Raw genomic sequence first — 21,854 nt, forward strand, 5'->3', positions numbered from 1 at the left:
GTGATTGTCTAAACTCCTCACATTTTCTAGGACCTTTATGAGAAATGCATCTATTAGGGAGAGATTTGTGCCTCCTGAATTATTACTGTGTAATAAATGTCAACGCCCTGGGTAGCAAACTGAGTAGTGCGTTCAGCAGGTGTACCACACAGTTGTGCATATGTTTTTAACATCTCTGTTATAATATTCACTTTAACTATTGCTGCTTTATCTGTTTAATGCTTACTTTATGTTTTTCTCATCACAAGCTGTTGAAAGTAGATCTGTGTCAGGTAATGGTTCTGTAATTGTCAGGTTTCACAATGTCCATAGTAGTGCCTGATCTGTGTAACAATACAAACACTTCTGACTTGCATCTTTCAAGAAACAATTATGAAATGTACCACGCAGGCAATTATTTCATATGGGATTGTTGTTTATTCTGCAGTGAGCCCCTGACATACACCTGTCTCTCTAAAACTGAATACTTAAAGGAAAAGCAGATTTTACAAGTATCCTATTTAAAAGCAATGAAGTTGTCTGTCCCTAAATCTGCCTTGTAGAAATTGCTTTCCCTTTCATTTCGATTAATGAATAGGAGGATGTCAGGGAGGGGTTTTTGATTCCTGTTGTACCTTTCATTACCAGCTTCTCAGCTTCCCGGGAGAGCCCCCGCACAGGAAGGGTCTGGAGCCCCAGTGCCACCGCAGGGAGCCCGAGGTGTGCTGGGTCCCCTGCGTGCAGGGACCTGCCCCGAGCTGTGCCCTGCCGAGTCCCAGTGACCTCCTTGCACACGTGGGGACGGCTGAAGCTGCACTTGGCTTTCATCTGTTGCTGTTTCACTTTGTTACACTAAACCTCAGGCATCCCCCGCCCTTCCAAAACTTCTGTGCTCAGCAGAGATGGAATTCTTTTCATTTTCTTTCAATGAACTGCGAAAAGGGTCAAGTTCAGTGAACTGCTTTAAGCAGTGCATATATATAAGAATTGGGGCTGATTAATTTCTTTCCCTTCTTTCGCTTGTTTTGAACAGCAGTGTTTTACACGTAGGAGTTGCTGGCTGTGGTTAAAATTAGGGTAGGTTCAGGGAATACATGGGACATGAGATGTTATACTGGTAGATGGGTTTATGTCTACCTGCTCTGCTCTGCTTTCTGAGAATTTCCGTATCCCTTGCTTCAAATAAATTTTGAGCCTCTCTGGAAAACACCCTGTCTTTGGACACAGTAAAGTACAAAATATTTTAGAATTATAAAGTACTTAAGTGATATTTCAGTGATTTACGTTTACAGTATCTTTGTAACTCCGTGTAAGAGCACTGTTGCAAAAGTACAGCCCAAAGAGCTTTGCCCCTTCTGAAACACCTGGAGGTAACATTAAAGACAGGCTTTGGAATATGGCCAAATCAAATGGCAGGGATTCTTTCCTTTTCTGAGTCTTTCAGTGCCATTACAGTTGGGAGGGAGGTGTTTGTTTGCTGGCTGAATCCTGCAGGATGGTGTTTCCTTCCATGTGTGACATAGCAGTGACAACTGTGACAGTCAGTAAGGGCAGGGTTTGGCTCCCAGATAGGAATTTTACAGAAAATGTTTGTTTGTTTTTTTTTTTTTTAATTTCCCTTTCTGCCTTGTAGTTTTCTGCTGTAAAGCCACAGAAGCAGATTTTCTTTATTTTTTACTTTCTCTATTTTTTTTCTTTATTAACACAGACAGCACAGTAAACACGGCTTTTATGAGGTGTTGCGAAAAAGGAAGTTACACAACTTCTGAGAAGTGAACATAAAATAACAAAGTCAGTGTGACTGTCCTCAGCCTTTGTGTTTTGCTTCTCATTATCTTGTAACTAAAGGGATTAAAATCAAGGACAAAACAGACATCACTTCCTAACAGGATCTGTTTTGCTTTGAGCACACTGAGGTTGCTTTAGCCTGACACCACCATCCTTGGGAGGTTGTACATGTGTTCAGTTGTGACTCTCTTGTAGGAATGAGGGTACACCAGGCAGGTGAGGTGAACCCTGATGTCCCCAGAGATTGTCCCTGCCTGGGGACCTGATAGCCCCCAGTGCGTGCCACTGCAACCCCCTCACTTATGGGGCATGAGAAACCCAAAATTAGTCTGTAAAAATTCTTCCATTCCATCTCAGATGTGTACCTGCACACTCGCCCTGTCCATCCTGGCCTTGAACTCTTCCAGGGATGGGGCATCCACAGCTTCTCTGGGCAAGCTGTGCCATGTACACACACGTAATTATATATAAACATATAAATTACACATAAATAATACACATATAATTGCATACAATTTTTATATACAATATAAAGTTATATAATATAATATTATATAATATAGATGGAATTAATCGCGTTTTAATCGGGTTTTAAGCCACATTTCATTCCTCAGGAACCCCAGGCATCCTCTCCTCTCACCACCAATTGCGGATAATTTTAATTACAGACAATTTTGAGCAATACCGCATTACTTTGGAGCAAAACCGAGCGACTACGACTGAACCCACGAGCGGGGTCGGGCTCGGGTCACTCCCACCCACCGGAGCACAACGCGCACCCCGTGCGGCGGGGACCTTCCAGCCGCTGTCCGCCCACCGCCCGGACCCCACGCTCGGGTCCCCGGGTACCAAACGCGCGGCCCCGGCCCCTCCGCGTCGCCTGGCAACGGCGGGGCGGGGATGCTCCGAGCGCCGCGCTCCGCCCGCCCTCTCTGCGGGGCGGGGACGGGGCGTGGGGACCGCACCGACCTCCCGGCGCCGAGCCAGGTGCGGGCAGCCCGGCAGCAGCGGCTGGAGGAGGTGGAGGAGAGAAGGCGGGAGCCGGCCGGTGTCTGCTGCGGGGTGAGGAGGAAGTTTTCGGCGGGGTTTTGGGGGTTTTCCCCGGCGCGGGCTCACGCTCTGCTCCTTCCCGGAGCCCGCGGCTTGAGGAGAGGGGGGATCCGTGATCCTTGAGGCCGCTCCGCTGCGGTGGGGATCCAGAAGCGAGGGGGGAAAGCGTCTCTGGGGTTTTTGGTGCGGTATCGGCTTTTCGTGAAAGACGTGATATTGCAGGTAGAGCGAAACCGTGCTGGGGTTTTTTTCTTGCTTGCTAAAGGAGAGGATTTTCGCTCCAGAGTTGTGTGTGCTGGAAGGTTGGGCTCGCTATGGAAGTGAGTGGGTCCTTGGGATATTGTTATATGGGAAAATCTAAAACCGTATGTGTCCGTCAACAGCTGTGTGGAGTGAAAGGTGGGTGAAGGAGAAGAAAGGGATGTCTTCCTGCATTGCCGAGCCTTTTACAGCTCTCAGCTCTGTAACCTGGAGGTGCCCAAATACCTGGGATTTAAACCTTTAAAAGGGGAAGAGGAGAAAAAAAAGTACTTTTAAAGGATGAATGCAAGCAGAGGGTTTGTTCTGTTTTCTATGGCACTGGCGATGTGTTTGAGTTGCCGTTACTTATTGTTGAATGTTTTTAATACCCAAATGTGGTTCTGAATGCATTTGCTGGCTCTGGGATGCTGGTGACATAGACAGAAAAAAATGATTTGTGGTTAGTGTGTGGCTGTCGCGACAGGCTGTGCTGGAACTACAGATGCTGCCTGTAGTCCTGGTGTGGGACCAGCATTGCCCTGATTCGGTGGGCGAAGTGGTTCTGCCCCCATGGGCCTGTGTGAGATGCGTTTGGCAGCATATGAAAGCAGCTTACAGCAGAGATCTTGTAGATGTGAGCAGTTCCTGGCCTGGAGTTTGTCGTGTCCCTGAAATGGAGAACGGCATTTGTGCTTTTCTGTTAGGCAGAAGTGCGATCCTGGGGCAGGCAGGCGCCCTCCTTGCTTTGTGCTGTGCTGATTTTGAGGTGGAATCTTAATGTTGCTGCTTTGGTAGTAGCAATATTTTCACTGCTTGTGGCAGATTTGTAAGGTTTGTGGCTTTGGGGGCAGAGAGAATGGTTTATTCTGATGGTATCCGGCTGATTTCTCGACTTAGGGTAAGGAGGAGAAATAGATGGGAGAAAACTTCTGAAATGGGTTCAGAGTAGACTCCTTAAACGTGAACTCCATGGTACCTGTAGCCAGTATATTATATTATTACCGGTATATCAGTATAACTTGGGGTTATTTTGATCCCTTTTGCTATGTTATCGTAACTGTTTCTGTTGAGAAAATAGTTTTATTCCATTCAGACGACGTGTGAATGGGGGGGCGGGAGGGGCTGTTCCAGTGATGAGATTGGATTGCCCTTTCCCAACATAAGTTATTTTTTCTGCCTATGACCCTTCCAATTTTTGGGTGAGGTGGGCAATAACTTGGTGTCACCACCAAATATGTGCAGTAGTGTGGAATATTATTCTTACAACTGGGCACAGAAGGAGGGTGGAATTTCTATTGGCAGTTTGGCAGCATCTGCCCAAACTGAGAGGAGCTTGAGCTGTACCCAACACAAGATGTGGCAGCCTCCAAGCAGTTTTAAAACCATTTTTAATGGGCTTCTTTTAAGTTTGTTATTTGAAGAATTACTGCAAACAGCAGCAAGTCTCACAGAAGCCACCTGATGTGCAGATGTTTTTCAGCTGTGGTTGTCTTGACAGGGCTCTTAACACCAGGGTCGTTGGGGAATCTTTGCCATGTACAAAACCTGCAAAACAAAACACTTCCCATGCCAAAATAGCAGGGGGAATGGAATTGCTTTGCTCCAGTTATTGATTAACCAGTGCTGTTACATCTGTCGAGCATAGCTTGATCTTAACTTTTTCTTACAAATACAGTGTCTTAGTGAAATATTAAGTGGTTACTAAATTAATCATAGGTTGTTACTGAATTAACCATTATCCAGATATTAGTATCTTCAAATGCTCATCATGTTTATATAGCTGATCCCTGAAAATTCTGAAATGCAGCATAATAATGTCACTCCGTTTGTTTTTTTCTTTAGTCATTTAGGTTGGTTGCTGCACCAAACACAGACAGCATCTGTAAGTGCTTCCTAACAACACAGAACAGTGCTTTGGGGGCAGTGTGTTGCAGCTGATACTGAAAACTGCTGGTTAGTAGTAGGGGGGTCTCTGCATGTAGCTCTGCTTTAAATTGTGTTTCCAGTATGCAGCTTAATCTTATAAATTATTTCTACTTGATTCCCATCTGCTTTGTCTGTGAAAGTTCAAGGGTATCTCCTGCCTATGTGTGTTTTACTATGTAAATCAAAAAACCCCAGCTTATTGACCAAGCCAAGGTTTATGATCAGTGGGTTCTTAGTTCGTGTTTGTCATGTGTGGAGCTCAATGATGTGCTTGGCAGCCCTTCTGCAACTAGGTGCTTTAACTTCACTGTAGAAAATGAATAAAAGAGGAGGTATGTGAGAGCCTTTGTTCAAAAATAAATAAAATGTCTTTTATAAATAGATGGGGAGACTAAATTTTTTTTTAAAAAAATCAGTACTTGCAATCTTTGCTGGGTAAAGGCTGAAATTCCAGTTATTCCTGCAGCAGAAATCCCTTAACCTGTGGTTTGCCCAGCCACCAGCTCAAGAGCAGCCAAGGTCCTGCAGCTTCTTTCTTCTCCTAATGAAGAGCTCTTTAGAGCTACTTCAGTATTGCTTAAACATAAAGTAAATTACCTGTTAGGCTTGTCTGCATTCAAAGTGACCAGTGAGCTCTGGGAAGTATTTCTGCATAAACTGCAGCAAAGCCACATCCTTAATGATTTCCCTCTGCTTGCCAACATAAACTACTCCTCATCAGGCATGGCTGGACTTCTTACTGTGTTGAAGAAACTCGAGATGTTTCTCTACCTCTCGGGGTCTGAAATTGCTCCCATTCCCCAAGCATCCCTCCCTGCTGGAGACTGCAGTGTAATCTAACGCGGGTGGGTGGCAAGACAGAAGTATGAGTTGTGAGGTAACAATCTTTTTTTTCCCTTTGTTTCTCTTTAAATGGGTTTATTTCCTGGTGTTTGCTGGAAACCAGTCTTGCAGTAGTGTAGAAAATAAATGCAAAAAATTGTAGTTTCAAATTCCCTGGGCGAAGGGAGTTTGACCAGTGTTCCTGTGAATAAGTAGCTTAGGCACAGGCAGAACTGTTCCTGCCCGGGACAGCTTCTTCTGTTCTTCACGGTGTTTGTGCCTAATGGTGCTGTGGAGGTGCCAGGAGGTGCCTCCTCCTCCTCCTCAGCTAGTGGCCAGGGCAGCACTAAGTCAGCTCAGGGAGCTCTTCACCCAAGTGCCTGCAGCACCCGCGGGCAAGTGTGATGCAAGGGTTTTGTAATTCGCTGAGTCCCCGCAGGGTGACCTTGAGGCTTGTCAAGGGAAACATGTTGGTGTGTGAGCTCAGCTCTGCCCTGAGCGGCAAACACCCCTGGCAAAGAGCATCTTGTAACTTAGAGTTGGTTAATTAGGGGTCTGAACTGAGAAGTGAGTGCTGAGCTCTGCCTTATGCGTAAGGACATTTTTTTGAAAGCAGCCTCCAGCTTTGTCACAGCATAGGTGTTCACTTCAGAGTAATCTGATCATTCATTCCTGTGACCCTTGGTCTTAAAACTGGTCTGTACTGGGAGGTCTTTGGGGTGCCTTTGACCATGAGCTGCAGCTCTGTGTTGGCTGTGTGAGGAGTGCTCTGACATCTGGCCAGGGCACCCAGGACAGTTTTGCCACCAAGTGTTCCTGCCAAAGGAACGGGGAATGCTGCTGCCCACAGTGTGCCAGAGCTGCCCTCACTGGCCTTGCTGGCAGGTTCAGCAGGGGCTGAGCTTCAGTCCCAGACAACAAACCCTGGTGAGAGTTTGAAGTTTTCTGTCCTCCCTCCCTGTTACTGCTGTTCTGACTATAAAAATAGAATGAGATTGTCTCATCTCAAGGCAAAGGCTTCTCAAGAGGGTTAATTATGTCACATTTATTATCTTCTCTGCAGATCTTTTTAGGCAAATATGAGTATTTTTTTTTAATGTTGTATACCAGCTTTTATAAACCAAGGTTTGCATCACTCCCACACACAGCGGGAAGGTGATGCCGAGTTGCCCACAGCTCACTTCAACATGCTGCTGCCTGACCAAGGTGCCTTGTCTGGGAGAAGGGGGTTGTGGGATGTCCCAGCACTTGACTCTGTGGGAAGGATCCTGTTACCACTCTGAGGAGCTCTGGCAGCTTGCACAGTCACAAGCGTTTCACTTTAGAAATATTACCAGAGACTTTTCAGGTAATTAGATCTTGTTTCTGCTCTTACTGGAGTGGACACCTTGGCAGTTTCCTGAGTGATATTTGTGACATGCTTTTGGTGTATGAACCTAGTGCCACTTTTCCTAGATATTTGAAGAAAAAGGAAACTGTCTTGCAATTCAGAGGTAAAAGAAGTGTCTTAAGCACTGCTGGAACAAGGTGCCAAACGATGTGGTGGGTTTAAAATCTGAACTCTATGATTGATGTGCTGGCCCCATCCACCCTGAAGGTAATGTACTCTTGTTTCAAACACGGCAGATTAGTGTGTTTTTTCATCTGCAGAGGGATTCTCCTTGCTTTCATGACTCTCCAGTGATGGCTGATGAGTGCATGATAGTCCAGTAGAGGGGAGCAGCCCAGGGAGTGATGGGACTCAACTTCAAAGTAAAGGGAAGAGGTTTTTGTTCTTTTACTTTCTTTAGAGGATCAAATTAGCAGTCTGCTAAAGCCTTTTAATGTTAAAACTTTCAGAGCATAAACAATGACCTGTGAAAAGGAGTGCTTGGATCTGGACCCTGCATATGATGAAGTCTGGCATCTCCATTATGGCCAATTAAAGTGACAGCAGAGTGTAAACACTCCTGACTCCTGCCTGGCTCCCAGCTGCACACAGCCTTTCTCCTCTGCCTTAGAAAAGGCAGTGTCACTTTGAACTTCCCAGCCAGAGCACAGAGCAGCCTTTCTGAACCCCTGTGCCCTCTCCTCGTGTGGTTCAGCAGGAACAGCCCAGAAGCTGAAGCTTGGTGTTCCAGTAGAAACCTCTTGTCCTTGAATTGCTCAGTCGTGGAGAGACAGATGTTATCCTGCACAGGGAAGTGAGGCTGGCAGTGCACTGCAGCACAGGCTTGCTCTCTCTCTAGGGACTCTTCACTGCCTTTCCAGGATGCTGTCCAGCACTTGATCCAAGATCTGGATCTTAGGAATAATCTTGCCCCCAGAAGTTCCTTCCAATACCCACAACGTGTGAAGCTTTGCCTTAAACTAAGCTTCAAATATTAGATTTGAGTAACTAAACAACCACAGGAAGCTATTGCATTGACCAAACTAACTTGTGACCCTAAATAGCTTCTTACTTGAACAGCTTAGTAGAAGCTAGCAGTGCTCTGCTGCTGTTCTTGAACTCGGAAAGGTTTTATATTGCCAGTTATACTGGGAAGACTGGGTGTTCTTCCGTGTTCTACAGCAGGAGATGGCAGTGGTTTCTGTGACTTCCTCCCTCCCCCATCAGCCTACCTGTGAGCAGCCTGCTGTCCCCTGTGCACAGCCACAGCAGCCTGGGTGACAGAAAGAGATGTGGGCCAGAGGGAGCCAGCCGTGGGTGAGAGCTCACTCACATCACGGACACAGATGCACATGGGTGGTCTCACTTAGTACTCCTACGTTTTTCTCTTCTGTCTCTTCCTGGTCTCTCCTGTTCCCATCAGATCAAAGGGCAGATCAGCACCTCCCCTCCTCTGCCTGACAACTGTAAAGGAAGGGAAATACGCTGGGGAAAACCTGCTGGGGAAAACCTGCGCTTTAAAAAAAATGTAAAAAATGTTTGTAACCCACTTGGTGTAAATATGCAAATGTTTGTAGAGGAGTGGCTGTTTCTAAAACACATTAGTGAGAAATGCTTCACACCCTTCTTTGTCACTCGGTAATTAAGGGAATACTTGTCTTCCAATGCACTGGCTGCTTAAATAGGGATGAGAGCCTGGATTTTCTCTTATGATGGAGTGCAGCAGTAAGTTTCATCTGAGACCAAGCCTGGCACACCTCCACATGGCACCTCTTCCCTTTCCAGTTGTGGTGAGGTGACTTTTCCTGTGCTTTTGCTGGGAAGAAAGTGGCTGGGGAAGGTGCAGGGACTCAGACTTGTATCTGTCCCACAGCAGATTCAGCTTCTCAGAGGGGTCAGAGGCATGGTCCCGGTGAGGGAAGGGCCATGGCTCATCCGCGTGGGGCGTTTCTTGTTTCTGGTAGTGTGTGATGGGTCCAGCTCTTACTAATCAGATTGCACCGTGGTGGGATACTTGGATTCTCTTTTCTTTCCTGTCTCCTCCAGCATACTGTGAGGCTGTAAATGTCAGAGGTGCTGGTGATTTGGCTCTGATGGGAGTGAATTTTAACGAGGCTTGCTCTTCAGTATGAATGTATTGATGTAGGCATGTCATGTAGCCTGTCTGTCAGCCAAGTTTCAAGCTTTCAGCTGCTTTATATGCATGTTTTGGAGATTGCTTCCAACCTGGGAAAGCCCAGTCAGGTCACTGGAGGGCAAGGCAGAGCTCTATTCCCATACCCACCTAATGCTGATGCTGCTTTCCTGCCCCACAAGGATCAGATGGAATCCATGGGAATCGCTGTCTTCTGGCTCCTGCTTCTGTTTGGGGTGGCTGTTGCAAAGGCAGGCTGGGCTTACTCATCTGCCTTCAATGCAGCCACACAATGCTTCTTTCGAGGAAGGGAATTCATTAGTTTCTGTGAAGTGGCCTTGGATCTGTGGGCAGCAGGTGCTTGTATAGAGCAAACTGTTGCTGAATATTCAACAGTTGCTATACAAGTGTCTGGCCGGCTGCCTGTGAAGCACTTGGAGTTATCTTGAGCATCCGATTAAATAAAGTGCAAACCACTTAGGCCTTTAAAGCTACCCGCAGCTATGTTGTGCTGGTGGTATTTTAACGTTCAGGGTTGGGTTTTCTTTTTATGAGAATCTTCCAAGATCATAAGCAGCAGCTTTATCTCTTTTGACTCAGCCAACAAAGAAGGGAGCTGCCTAGGAGAATGACAACCCCAGTGATTCATAGTTAAGTCGTCAGAACCTTATTCTCTTGCTGGTTTCTGCTAATGGCATGTGCACTGGAAACAAATGACTCAGGCTAGAAGTGTCTATTCATCTTTAAACTTACACTCTCCTCAAGTTAGCTCTCTTAAGGCTACCTGAATAACACTTGTACTTGCCAGCCTCTAATTTTGTACACAAAATACTGTCGATATCTAAACTATGAAGGAATAATTTGAGAGGCTAATATGTGCAATCAGCCTTTTTTTCCATTTTAATTTCCTTAGGTGTGGTTTGTAAGCATCTTGTGCTAGATGTCATAATTGCAAGTACAGTTCTGTGAGAAACCACGATCACTGAACAATTACAGCTTGAAATAACTTACAGCTTTACTCAGTAAGGTGTGGATGCCTGTGTATTGTTTACCAGCGCCATGCCCTGACTCTGTTGTCTTGTAATAGCTTATTTAACCTGTGTTAGTTGTTTTTAAAAATGCTTTGTCTGTGTTCTCCTAGTGGTTATTTAGGCCACAGAAGGAAAAGTTTTAATTAAATGTGTGATTGTGCTAGTTGCACTGGAGGCTGGTTTCACCCAGAGAGCTGAAGAGACACCTGAGTGGTGTTAACCATGCTTTACAGGATCTGGACAAGGGGTCCCCATGTGCCGGGACTATTGCATTACCAGGGTGCAGGGATTCCACATCCCTAAGCTCTCAAAGCTTGGTGGAATGTGTGGTTCCTGCCCCCAGGGAGCAGGCCTGCAGGCTGGAGCACGGTCCTGGCTGCTGTACATCACCTGAAATTGTGTTAGCACCGATTGGATCTCGAGCGCATCAAGTGAATTGACAGCTACTGGTGCTGGGCCCTCCTGCTCCTGGCACGGTTATTCTTGGTGCTGCTGGCTTTGAAAGGGCTGAGGTCTTTAGTGTGTGATTTGGCTGCCAGGGGCTCAGGAGAGCAGCTGAGATGTGATTCCTGAGCATCCGCTTGGTTTGCACCGGGCAACGGGGTCGGGCCAGGTTTGTGAAGAGGGGCCTTGGCCACCTGGGATGTGACATTGCTCTCTCTGTGTGAGGGAGCAGCTGAGGGGGAACTCCTCCAAGGAGCTCAGCTAGCCTGTGTTCTCCATTTATGCAGTGCCCATCAGTCCCTGAGCTCCCCACTGCTCAAGGATGGGATTGCCAGCAGGAAGGACCTTCTTCCAGGAGGGGCTCCTAGTCTTGCAGTGAGGCATTTCAGAAGCTGTAAAGCAGGTGGTGAGGCTTATGATGGATCATTGCCTCCAAAAACTCATTTCTTTCCCTTCCACTCCTTCCTTTTCCTGCTGCTTCTTCTTTTTCTTCCAGGGGGGGCCTTAAAGTGCGGGAATAGAGGAATTACACTTTGGAAAAGAATCCCTGGCACTGAGCAGCCTGGGGACAGTAAATTGTGTGCTCTAGGTGTAGATCAGCTCTCCCATACAAGTAAATGTGTGAAGGTTGCCAGAAAGTGACAGGGAGAAGTGAGCCCTCAGCCCATAGAGATGATGCTGCACATTTAATTGCTAATGGACTCTTCAAAGAGCACCTCAGCTGCTATTATTAGAAAAAGCAAATGTGTGGTGTTACCTACAGGGTGCAAAAAGGGAGTCTTCAGTGATCTTCCTGACCTTTATTTTTTTTTGTGTTAATTTTTTTAATACCAGAGAGATTTTCCTGCTGTAAAAACTTGCTTAAGCAGAGACTTCTCCAAGACCTCTGAAAAAGACGTGCTAATTTGGAGCTTCAGCGATCTACTGTGTACTCCTTGCCCGTCTCTTTCCCTTCTGGATCAAACTTCTACCAGCTGGTGCAATTCCATAATAGCAGTCAGACTTTATTGCATTAAACTTGTTAAGAAAATAATGTCTGTGCCTTTGGGGCTCAGCGTGGGGGAGGAAACTTCGGGAGAAAGTTAGATAAATAAACACTTCTGGGTACTTCTGAAAGATTGTAATTGCTCTTTGCAATCTTTACTTTTTCAACACCTACTAAAAATGACTTACTGCTCGTGCTGTTTGTAGGTCCCTAGGTGCTTTTGCAAAGAGCAGCAGTGGTGCTGTCCCTGCTTGCTTTGGAAGGGTGCAAGGTACAGTCAGGTGTGCTGAAGAACCCGGGGCGAAGGCACGGCAGGTTCCAGGGCTGGTGTCTGACCTGCCAAACCACAGCTCACTGGGGATGGGGGGCTGTGGCTCAGAGCTATGCATTTGATTGCATGAGGCAGCATGGCTTCAGTAAGTACATCATGGCATAGACCATGGATAAATGCTTTGGGACATCTCTCAAACCAGTACCCCGGGAAAGTTTCAGGCATAATAAATCTGACACAGAAAAGTGAGAAAAGGCTTTTTGAATAGTGCTGGGTGTCGCACTGCCTTGTTAATCTGGAAGGTCTGTTGAAAGCTCAGCTAGAAAATCATCCAGGTGTCTGCTCTGAGTGTGTACCTGGAGTTTGAAACACAGCAGGCAGTGCTGTCCTTTTCCCTGCTGGAGTATTCATTAGTTAATGAGGTTTGAGCAGGTGGGGTTGTTTGGAATTTCTTCAGCCTCCATATGCTTGGGGATTTTGCAGTTATATAAATTAGTATTTCAGGGAAAAGGTGGATGGTGAGACCTGCATTCCTAATAGGATTTTCTGCAAATCTTGGAAAGCTGCAGCTTCTGCCTGACTCTTTTCCTGTTGAAGTGGAAAAGACAATTTGTGTCATCAGCACAGAACATGACTGATTCTGCAAAAGGGGGTTTGATCCTCCTTGGCTTCAGCAGAAGAGTGTTCAGCGGCTGTGGGGTGGACTTGAAGCTGAGCTGTGGCAAGGGGTGCCACTGGGCCAGTGTCCCATCAAATGTGCTCACCAGCAGGGCAGGGAGTGCTGATGACAGTGCCAGTGCCTTGGGATTCCTGGGTGGGATGACAGTTGTGCCTAAACATGTGGTATATCCTTCAAGGAAATGCTCCATTCCTTGTTCCAATGAACTCAGCTTTAAAAGCTTCACTTGCTAGCAGTAGCTCAGTGGTCAGGCTGCCTGTGGAGCTTCCAGATGAGCTTTGGAGTGGAGCTCTGAGCCAGGACTTGCTCTGCAGCTCTGAGTTATTTGTGTCATGATGGATGGGAATTGTCAAAGAAGTGTTGTGTGACTGCTTATCAAAGGATAGATTAAAATCCTAGCCTTTATTTTTTGAATTAGGAATATTTATTTGTGCCTCAGGGACGAGCAAATAGAACCCAGCTTTTGGCTATTCTTAATATTCATAGGGGAGGGAGAGGGCAAACAGCAAGAGCAATGTTGCAGTAATGAGAAAGATGTCTTATTTTAGTTGATATTTTTAATCAAGACATGTGGTTCCAGGAAGCAGGAAGAGATGATACTGCCTTTTTTTTCCTGCTCTCATATATCTTTGGTTATCACCAAGACTTACCCTAAACAATTTAATGCCTGCCAATTCTTTCTGCACCTTACAATTTTTTTTCCATCCACAAAGATAGAGTAAACTGTTAGGTTTATCTATTTTGCTTTTGTTTCATCTGTAATATTGATCAGAGGACTAACTCTTGGTGACTAATGTATTATCATCTCTCAAAAGATGCCTAATTTTGTTATTAAACTTTAATTTATTACTTCAAGTACATTTTGTTAGTGAATTAGGGTAAAACTGACTGCATTTTATAGCTGGGTGTTGTGTCCTTCTTTCCTGTGAAGTGCTTGAGCCCTTCTGGAAGGTACAGGCTACTTTATTGGCTTGCAGGAACTGGCTTTGTAAAACAGGTCAGCTTTTTGTTTCATGACTTTTATTCAGTATCACTCTTGCTTACCAGGGTGTCCAGAGACTGCTTCTCCCGTATGTGCTGAGCTGCCTTAAGCGACGATCTGAACTGACTCGTGATTTTCCTTGTAGCAGGGTGGTGAAATCCAGGACTGTGCCTGCTTGGACAGCGAAGGCGCCTACAGCGAGCCGGAGCTGTTTGCTGATGAGGACGCGATGACTCTGGCGCAGCAGGAGGCTCACCATGAGTCTGACATGGACAGTGCCATCGAGAGCGCCCAGAGCTCCGAGGCCTCGGACGTGTGCCGGAGCGAGGACAAGGACGGGGTGCTCGGTGGCCTCTTCTTGCCTGGTGACAAGTGAGTGGTGCCTTTGTACCCTGGCAGCTCTGCTCCAAGGCGTGTGCCAGGGAGGAAGGAGCCTTTATGTGGCTAATCCCTACTGAGGGAGGCTGAGGATGGCTGATGGGTTTAGGAACTTAATATCCATCTGCAGCATAAGGGGGATGGAATGCCCAGGTCCCCTAAGTGGCTTAGATGGTCTCAGTCCTGGGTCCTTCTGGCATGTTCTGTGAGCACTCACAGGACTTGCATGTTGTGTGGTGAAGTGAAAGCCTTGGATCTCTCCAGAACAGATCCCTGCATTAGCATCCCCCAAAACATAGGTTCTTCTCTCTTGCCATAAGCTTTATATGCTGGAATTGAAACAATACTTCCTGCAAAGCAGTTCAGTATGGGGAATACTGCTGTAGTCTTTTGTACATCTGGTCACCTGATGCTGTGGGTTCTGCTGATTTGCTTTGCAACTTCATGTACCAAGTTAATTCTTTGTGTTTCTAATTTTCCATAACCTTTATTGTGCAACGGTAAATTGTGTGTAACACGGGGTGTCGTGGCATGTGCGTGTGTAACCCTAGTTTGCTGTTAACACCTGTGTCTCTGTAACCCTAACTTGACTCTTCCCAGGTGTGTACCTGGGAGTGTTGGTTAAAGATGACTGTGGGGGGAAAAGGACCTAGTTTGGTTTAATCCTACTTTGAACTGAATTAATGCGGTTACCACAGGACAGATCTCAGATGGGCTTGCTTTGTAAGCCTCTGCCTTGTCTTCCCTATTTTTGGCCTGTCATCTTGGTTTGTGCCTCTTGAGCTTTGTTCATTGCTAAGGCAGCCGTTCTTCTCTCTCCTGGGCCTCTTCAGATGCTCCCTGTGCCACCTCATTCCTGCCCTCCTCATGAATTTCTCTGCTAGCTGAGTTCTGGCCTTCTCCCATTTGCCTAAGCAACCTCAGAGACTTTATCAACATAATTACGGTTTCCATCAGCTCTTTATCAAACTTGTCTTCTTTGCTTGCCATTCCCAGTTCTCCAAAGTCCCATCCTTGTGGTGACTGACTTTTTCCCATGCTGTGTTTGAAATGTTTTTCCTCCCAGCTATGCCAGTCATGCTCTTGTGAAAGGAGATGGGCAAGGCATTGTGCCTCCTGTACCCTCCTTCTAGGACAGGCAGGAACTGCCAAGAGCTACTGTACTACTGATAGACCTCGATTTATCCTCTGAGACCTCAACTTGGGTAAATCTGGGCAGGGGGGAGCATGAGAAGCTCCATGCTTTTGTGTTAAAAGAGGCAATAGAGCTATTTACTTTGGTCAATACAGAGATTAATTTTGCTGCTTGCTGAAGAAGCAGGTGGGTTGTGTATCAGGTGTGTCAGCCCTCTGAAATACTTCTCTGAAGGAGATTACCTTCAAAAACAAACCCCAAACAAACAAAAAAGTACCAAACACTTGAAAGTTCCCTTCAGAAAGTGTTAGAATGAGGAAAACAAATCACTTTTAGCAACTCCTTTATAAATGACTGCAATTCCTAGGCCTCTAATCTTGGTGGAAGTGTTACAAGGAGCTTCTTCCCAAACTGCCTTGGTGTAACTGCAGTTGAGATGCAGACAGCAGTAGGATTGTATGGTCTCCCAAAAACTTATCAATACACAGTATGTCTGGCACAGCAGCACTTTATGAATAAATGTTACTGTGATATGTTGAGCTTCTCATTAATCCCTCAGCCAAGGAGCCTTGTTAGATAAGTTTGATCTGTTTCTTGTATGAGTATTCCTATCTTCATCCAATACTGTGCCTGGCTTGACTTGCCCTAATTTCTGCTAATGTGAATTAGATAAATGAGTTGCAGGTTATAAATGGATCTCATCAAAATAGGGGAAACAAAAGAGCATACATCTGAAATGTTGGCAGGCTTCCTCTGCAACTAATTGCTTTTGGAGGGAAGGGATATGCAAATGATGCTTGCACCACCCACCAAAGGAACTCTGGTGCATCTCTTGTTTAGAGCTCACAAGTGGAGTATTACAGGAAGAGAACTCTCCCTGTGGAGAGGTTGAGAGGCTTAAGGTAGACTCAGAAGAAATTGAGGACGAAATACTGTTGATCTGCTGGAGAACAGTGTCACCTGGGAGCTGCTGTCCTGTGGCTCAGCTGATGGAGCTGGAGATACAAGCACTGTGCACTGAGGCAGAGGGAGAGAAAAACTGAACTCTATCTGCATGAAGTGCCAGCAGATCCCATTAGTGCCTGGTCCGTACTGCAGAGGCCTTGGATTCTGCTGTAGAGGGAACAGTTGGGCAATGCCAGGGCCTCACAATTGAAGCATCTATTTCAGGTCTTCCCAGTGTGTTTTCCATAGGGAGAAGTTTGTGAGAACTTTTTTGGGAATTTACTGACTTGTCTGTTTGAATGCCTCACCAAGGTGGGGGCTGAGGAAACCTGTGTAAAACACCTGCACTCTGCAGGTGCACTGCACAGGGCAGTCTGGACGCTGGGCAGGTGAACCCTGTGCACCCTCTGCAGCCGCCTTGCTCTGTTTTATTAACTTTGATGTGCTCAAAACGGCTCTGCCAGATGCTTTCCTGTGGTGCCTGACTCTGCTGATCTGTTTACCTGTGTGCCCTCTTTCTCTGAAGTCACAGGGTCCTGCTGTTGCCTACCCATTTAACATCATTTTAGGTATTTTTCTGGCAGTTAGACAGCCTTTTCTTGTGGTCCATATCTCCTCTGAAAGACAGAATTTATCCTGATGGAAGGGCAGGAACCCAGCCTCCATTAGTCACATCAGTAGCTTTAATGACTCTCTGGTAAGTGGTGAGCTGAGGAACACAGAGGAGAGTGGCTGGAATTACTGGGATGTGGGAGAGAGTGTATTGGGATTTCTGGGAAACTCTCTGATTGTGGAATAGAGTGACAGCCTGTCTTATACATGTTTCTCTCCCTATGCCATGCATTTCAGAGCTGTCTGCATGGTTCCTGCTTTCAGAGCAGAATTCCCCATGTGATCTTCACATGGAAGTGGTGGCTGAGGATCATCAAAGTGTGCTCTTTAAAGCAAAATGGTTTGTGTTGATCCAAACTTGTCACACAGGTGCCTTGTTCAGGTGCTCTTGTCTCTCAAGGCACTCTGTCAGCTGCACATCAGGTACATTTAGCCCTTCAGGGGTTTAGCACAAAGGTGAGTTACACCTTCAAAGAGGGGACAGCCTGTGAAGGTGAAAGGTTCCATATGAGGTGAGGTGCTATCAAAGTCGGCCTTCGAGATGTTTTGACCTCTTGTTTCAGGTCAAGTCCTCACAACCCTTCTGCAGCATCTGACCTCTCCACTTATTCCACCGCCTCCCTGATCAGTAATGAAGAACAGTTTGAAGACTATGGGGAAGGAGATGATGTGGATTTTACTCCCAGTAGCCCATGCCCTGATGATGAGACCAGAACCAACGCCTACTCTGACCTTGGCTCATCTGTATCTTCCAGGTTGCTCCTTATTCATTAACAAACAATGTTTCATTTTTTATTCTTCTCCGACCATAGCAGAGTTCACACTGGTTAGATAGACTCACCTTAAAAGCAAAATGTTATCAGTTCATTTCCTGCCCTCTAATTGATAGGCTGCATTTAATAATAAGAGCTGTAGCAAATACCTTGTTTCTGATAACTTGTCTCGGCTTCTGTTGAAATAACTGGGCTATTTTGCTTATAGAGATTTCTTTCTATTGCAGACAATAATTCCACAGTTCAGGTATTGGAAGGGATCTGCTGTAAAAGAAGCCAACTTAGCATTATGTACCCACCCTGATTTAGGGAAGACTTAAGAGAGCTGTTTCTGTTTAGTGTTCTGATACTACAGATCCTTAGCACTAATCTATGAGTGGAACTGCTGCAACGTGTTCAGGGTTTATTCGAAACGAGCATCCTATTGACTTGGAGTGTCTTGGGAAACATAAGCAAGTAGCTGCTGTCTCTTAGGAGCTAGAAGTGCCACAGCAGTGTACTTGCCTCCTGCATGTGTCCTCAGTCTCTGCAGCTCTTACGTCCTGTGGCCAAGGCAGGTCTGGATTTTACAGTCCTTCCCCAGAGCAAGGGAGTGGGTGAACAGGGTTGGGAAGAGCTGAGCATGAAGATTCTCTAGGATTGGTCTGCTTGGATCAATAGCACATGGAGGCCTTGTCTTCACTGCTCACACAGGACAAGCTCACTGCATCCTTCTGTTCCGCATGCGACCCCCCACGTGCTCCCTCTGTTTCCAGCATTTCTGCAATCCAGCTTGGCCACCTCTCTCATGCATGCAGAGCCAGACCCCTCTCCACAGCCCCTTCATGATGATGGCTCATGTGTTTCATCCTCTCTTTCCTCAGGTTTATGCAGCACTTTCCGTTCTCATTCCTGGGCTTTAGCGCACATCATGCCATGACTGATCTCTTTCATTTGAGTTTATTTTCTCTTTACCATGACAAGAGGTGCTGTTATCTCCCCTATAGCCCTGTGTCCACTTCTCCCTTCCTCCTCATTCCGGGGTTCCTTTCATCCTACCATCTGAGGGGGTTCATGTGAGTTCTTATCAGACCACCCAGTTTTTCATCTTCCTGCGTTTCTCTTGAGAGAAGACTCTTCAGGTTTTATGCCAGGCTCTAGTGGGAAGATGGGCAAGATGAGAGGGGGACACAGCTGAGGTTGAATATACTCCTGTAGCTGCCTTTGCTATGTGCATCACAGTGGACCCCATGTACCTTCTGCTGTTCTTCTGGTCACCCAAACTGATTCTTTTGAGTGGTACCTAGAAACAGCCACATTCTCTGGAAGGCCTCAGCTCAGACAGGTGGACTTGCCCTAAGAGTAGCACTGGCCATCATCAGCTCTAACATAGATGAGCTGTGGTTAGAGATGGTTCTTCAAGTCCCTCATTTGTGATTCTAACACACAGACACACAGTCACAAGGAAAACCTGTTGTGGGTTGGTTATTACAGCCAGTAACATCTCTCCTTTCCTGCAAACAGTGCTGGCCAAACCCCCCGAAAAATGAGACATGTTTATAACAGCGAGTTACTGGATGTTTACTGCTCACAGTGCTGCAAAAAGATAAATCTCCTCAACGATTTGGAAGCCAGGCTGAAAAACCTGAAAGCAAACAGGTAAGCAGCCTATTGCACTGCTTTTGGCAATGGCCCCTTGACATGGGACTGGCTGACAGCAGGAGGAGAGGGAGAGCGAGCTCTCTGCCTTCTGTATCCCATTCCCTCTTACACATGTATTGTTCTTACAAAACAGTAAAGCAAGAAATTTAGACTTGGATATGTAGCCCAAACCACAACGTTGTTCTTCATCAGCTATTAAATATTTTTCTGATTTAAGGTGCGGACATGATTACTAAACTCAAATATTTTAACCAATAAGCTCTTTGATTGCAGAGTGAGAGTGATATTTCAAGGAATTTTTCCCAGGAAGTGGGATCTGCTGTGCTGCTTAGTGCAGATCTACAGTTAGCTACTGCTTTCTCCAGGTGGGAAGGAAGGATCTCCAGATCCTTGGCTAATGCACATAACCTTACATGCACCTCTCCTAAAGCTACTGGTCAGCAGAGGTACTTGGCTCCTGTGGGATCTTTTTGTAATGTCAAGGGAACTTGGAAAAATGATGAATCCTATGGCAGAAGTTACTTCTGGAGTTCTTTGCAATTTCAGCTTTTTCCTTACATTTCTTTTTCTGCCACTCCATCATTCCAAAGGTGTGCTGAGCACCTAGGAAGTGCTTTTAACAATCACCTAGAGTTTTGAAGGGAATTATTTGACGGGATTTTAGCTCCCCCTAGAAACTGGATGCGAGTCCTGCCTGTTGGCGCAATCCTGGGGATGGAGCACGCTGCCCTGCTGCTTCTTGTGACACAGAGCAGTGTAGAACTCGTCATGAGCAATGTTCCTGCCCTAGCAAGGAGTCTGCCAGCGTCCAGCCCATGACCAGCCAGGGCTTTGGGAATTTTCTGAGGCTGGGTATGCCTAAGCAAGAGCTGTGTCTGTGCACACAGAGATGTGACATCCTCTTCCTGAGAGATGCAGCAGGATATTTTGATCTGGTTCCAGTGCTGCTGTCTGCAGCAAGGGGTCTTCATTCAGACAGCACCAGTCTCTGTCTGCATAAGGGAACTGTAAAAGTGGAAAGACCTCAGTTCCTGTGCTGAACTGGGAAGCATTATGGGAAAGGATAAACTAACTGTTCATAAAATCATCTAAAAACTGGAAATCAGAATAAATGTCCATCACTAACTTGGTGTCCCTTTGTGGTGTTTCTAATGTTAGTTTTCGCTCTGATTTACACTGACAAATCTCTGCTACGTGTAACAGTATTTGCAAATTGACTTATTAATGATCACAATAATTTGTGGCTTCGCTCATCTTTGTGTTCTTGGTAATTTCAGCTTTTGATTCAGTTATTAAAGAATATTGTTCATAGAATCATCTTTTGACTTGGCTAAAAAGTCTATTATATTTCATTGTGCAATTAAAATTGAATCAAATAAGTGTTTAATTCCTATATTATTCCTTCTGTATCCATGTAGCCCTAACAGGAAAATATCAAGCACAGCCTTTGGAAGGTAAGAGTTTTCAAGATCTCTATAAATATTTGTAGAATCAAAATATTGGAAACAATTCCGTAAGTTGGAGTGGGAGACCAAAGTAGGAATAATTTTAGAAAAACAACAATCTACCAAGATAAGTTTTTAAGGGAAGGGGTCTGTGTTTAGCTATGAATGTTGCAGAATATAGAAGACCCTGCTACTCTTGGAGCAGGCCCCTGAACTGGGAAGAGCTCTGTTAAAAATGTAGTTTTTGCTTCCTTGTCTGCCAGATGTGGAACAGCAGTATAAAGGAATACCAGTCCAGCTACTGCTTCTTTAACCCTCATTAACCAGCCTTGCTGCTGTTGCCAGAATGTGAAGGAAAGCAAGAGCACCCCTTTAAAAAGGACATAGAGAATTGTCATCTTCTTTGACTGAGTGAAGCTGGGGAGTGCTGTGAGGGTCAAGGACATTTTAAATAATCTCCAGTGTTTCATATTCTGACACTGTTTTGCAGTGGGAGCTGCTTGAGATTTTTTTTTTAAATTTTTTTTAAAGTTCTTACTGTATGAAGTTTTCCAGCTTAATTGTACCAACCAATGTGCAGTGGTGACCTTATTTTAAATTTGTAATAAGACATACAATTCAGTGCTTAGTGTGAATAAGACTTAAGTATTTTTTGAACTGTGTTAATGCTGGTGGCAGATCCTATCAGAAGCAACAAAGAACTCACTCCGTAGAACTAATGTCATTGACTGTGTTCAGTATGACTTCATTTAGCTACCAGTCTCTTGTAAGACTTGGGCTTAAACAGTTTTAATTGTCACTGAAATGATTGCACAGATTTTACCATCGGATGTTCAAAGTCTGAAGCCAGACTCTTTGTCCTGCCTCCTCATCAAGCTAAATAATTATCCTTCTGATCTTTCAGACAACTCTTCCACAACAGTAACTTCAGCAGTAGTAATGGCAGCACAGAAGACTTGTTCAGAGACAGTATAGACTCCTGTGATAATGATATCACTGAAAAGGTGAGATTCTCTGTGCCCTGTGAGTAATGCACCCAACCAAATCCTGCTGGAGCCCTGCATAGGGGATGAAGGTCTTGCTCAGAATTACCCATGATCTGAAGTAGCTTATTCAAAATGTCCTTGATGTTCCATTACTATTACAACTTTGCTTGGCAGTAATGCAAGAACTGAGCAAACACAAATCTAGGCATTGTGTTAGGACTTCTTTAGGGTGTATTTGC

General features: G+C 45.5%; 1 protein-coding gene across 1 annotated transcript in view; it reads left to right on the forward strand.

Moving 5' to 3' along the window:
- The window catches only part of RAB11FIP4 (RAB11 family interacting protein 4), a 109,260-nt gene that overhangs the window by 82,414 nt on the left and 4,992 nt on the right, over positions 1-21,854 (forward strand). Inside the window, exons 4-8 of the mRNA XM_062506006.1 lie at positions 13,849-14,072; positions 17,334-17,525; positions 19,047-19,181; positions 20,603-20,638; positions 21,534-21,633. Of these exons, the coding sequence (XP_062361990.1) occupies positions 13,849-14,072; positions 17,334-17,525; positions 19,047-19,181; positions 20,603-20,638; positions 21,534-21,633 (687 nt within the window). The remainder of the gene's footprint in view (positions 1-13,848; positions 14,073-17,333; positions 17,526-19,046; positions 19,182-20,602; positions 20,639-21,533; positions 21,634-21,854) is intronic.

This window comes from Cinclus cinclus, chromosome 20 (genome assembly GCF_963662255.1).
Source record: "Cinclus cinclus chromosome 20, bCinCin1.1, whole genome shotgun sequence".
Lineage (NCBI taxonomy): Eukaryota > Metazoa > Chordata > Aves > Passeriformes > Cinclidae > Cinclus > Cinclus cinclus.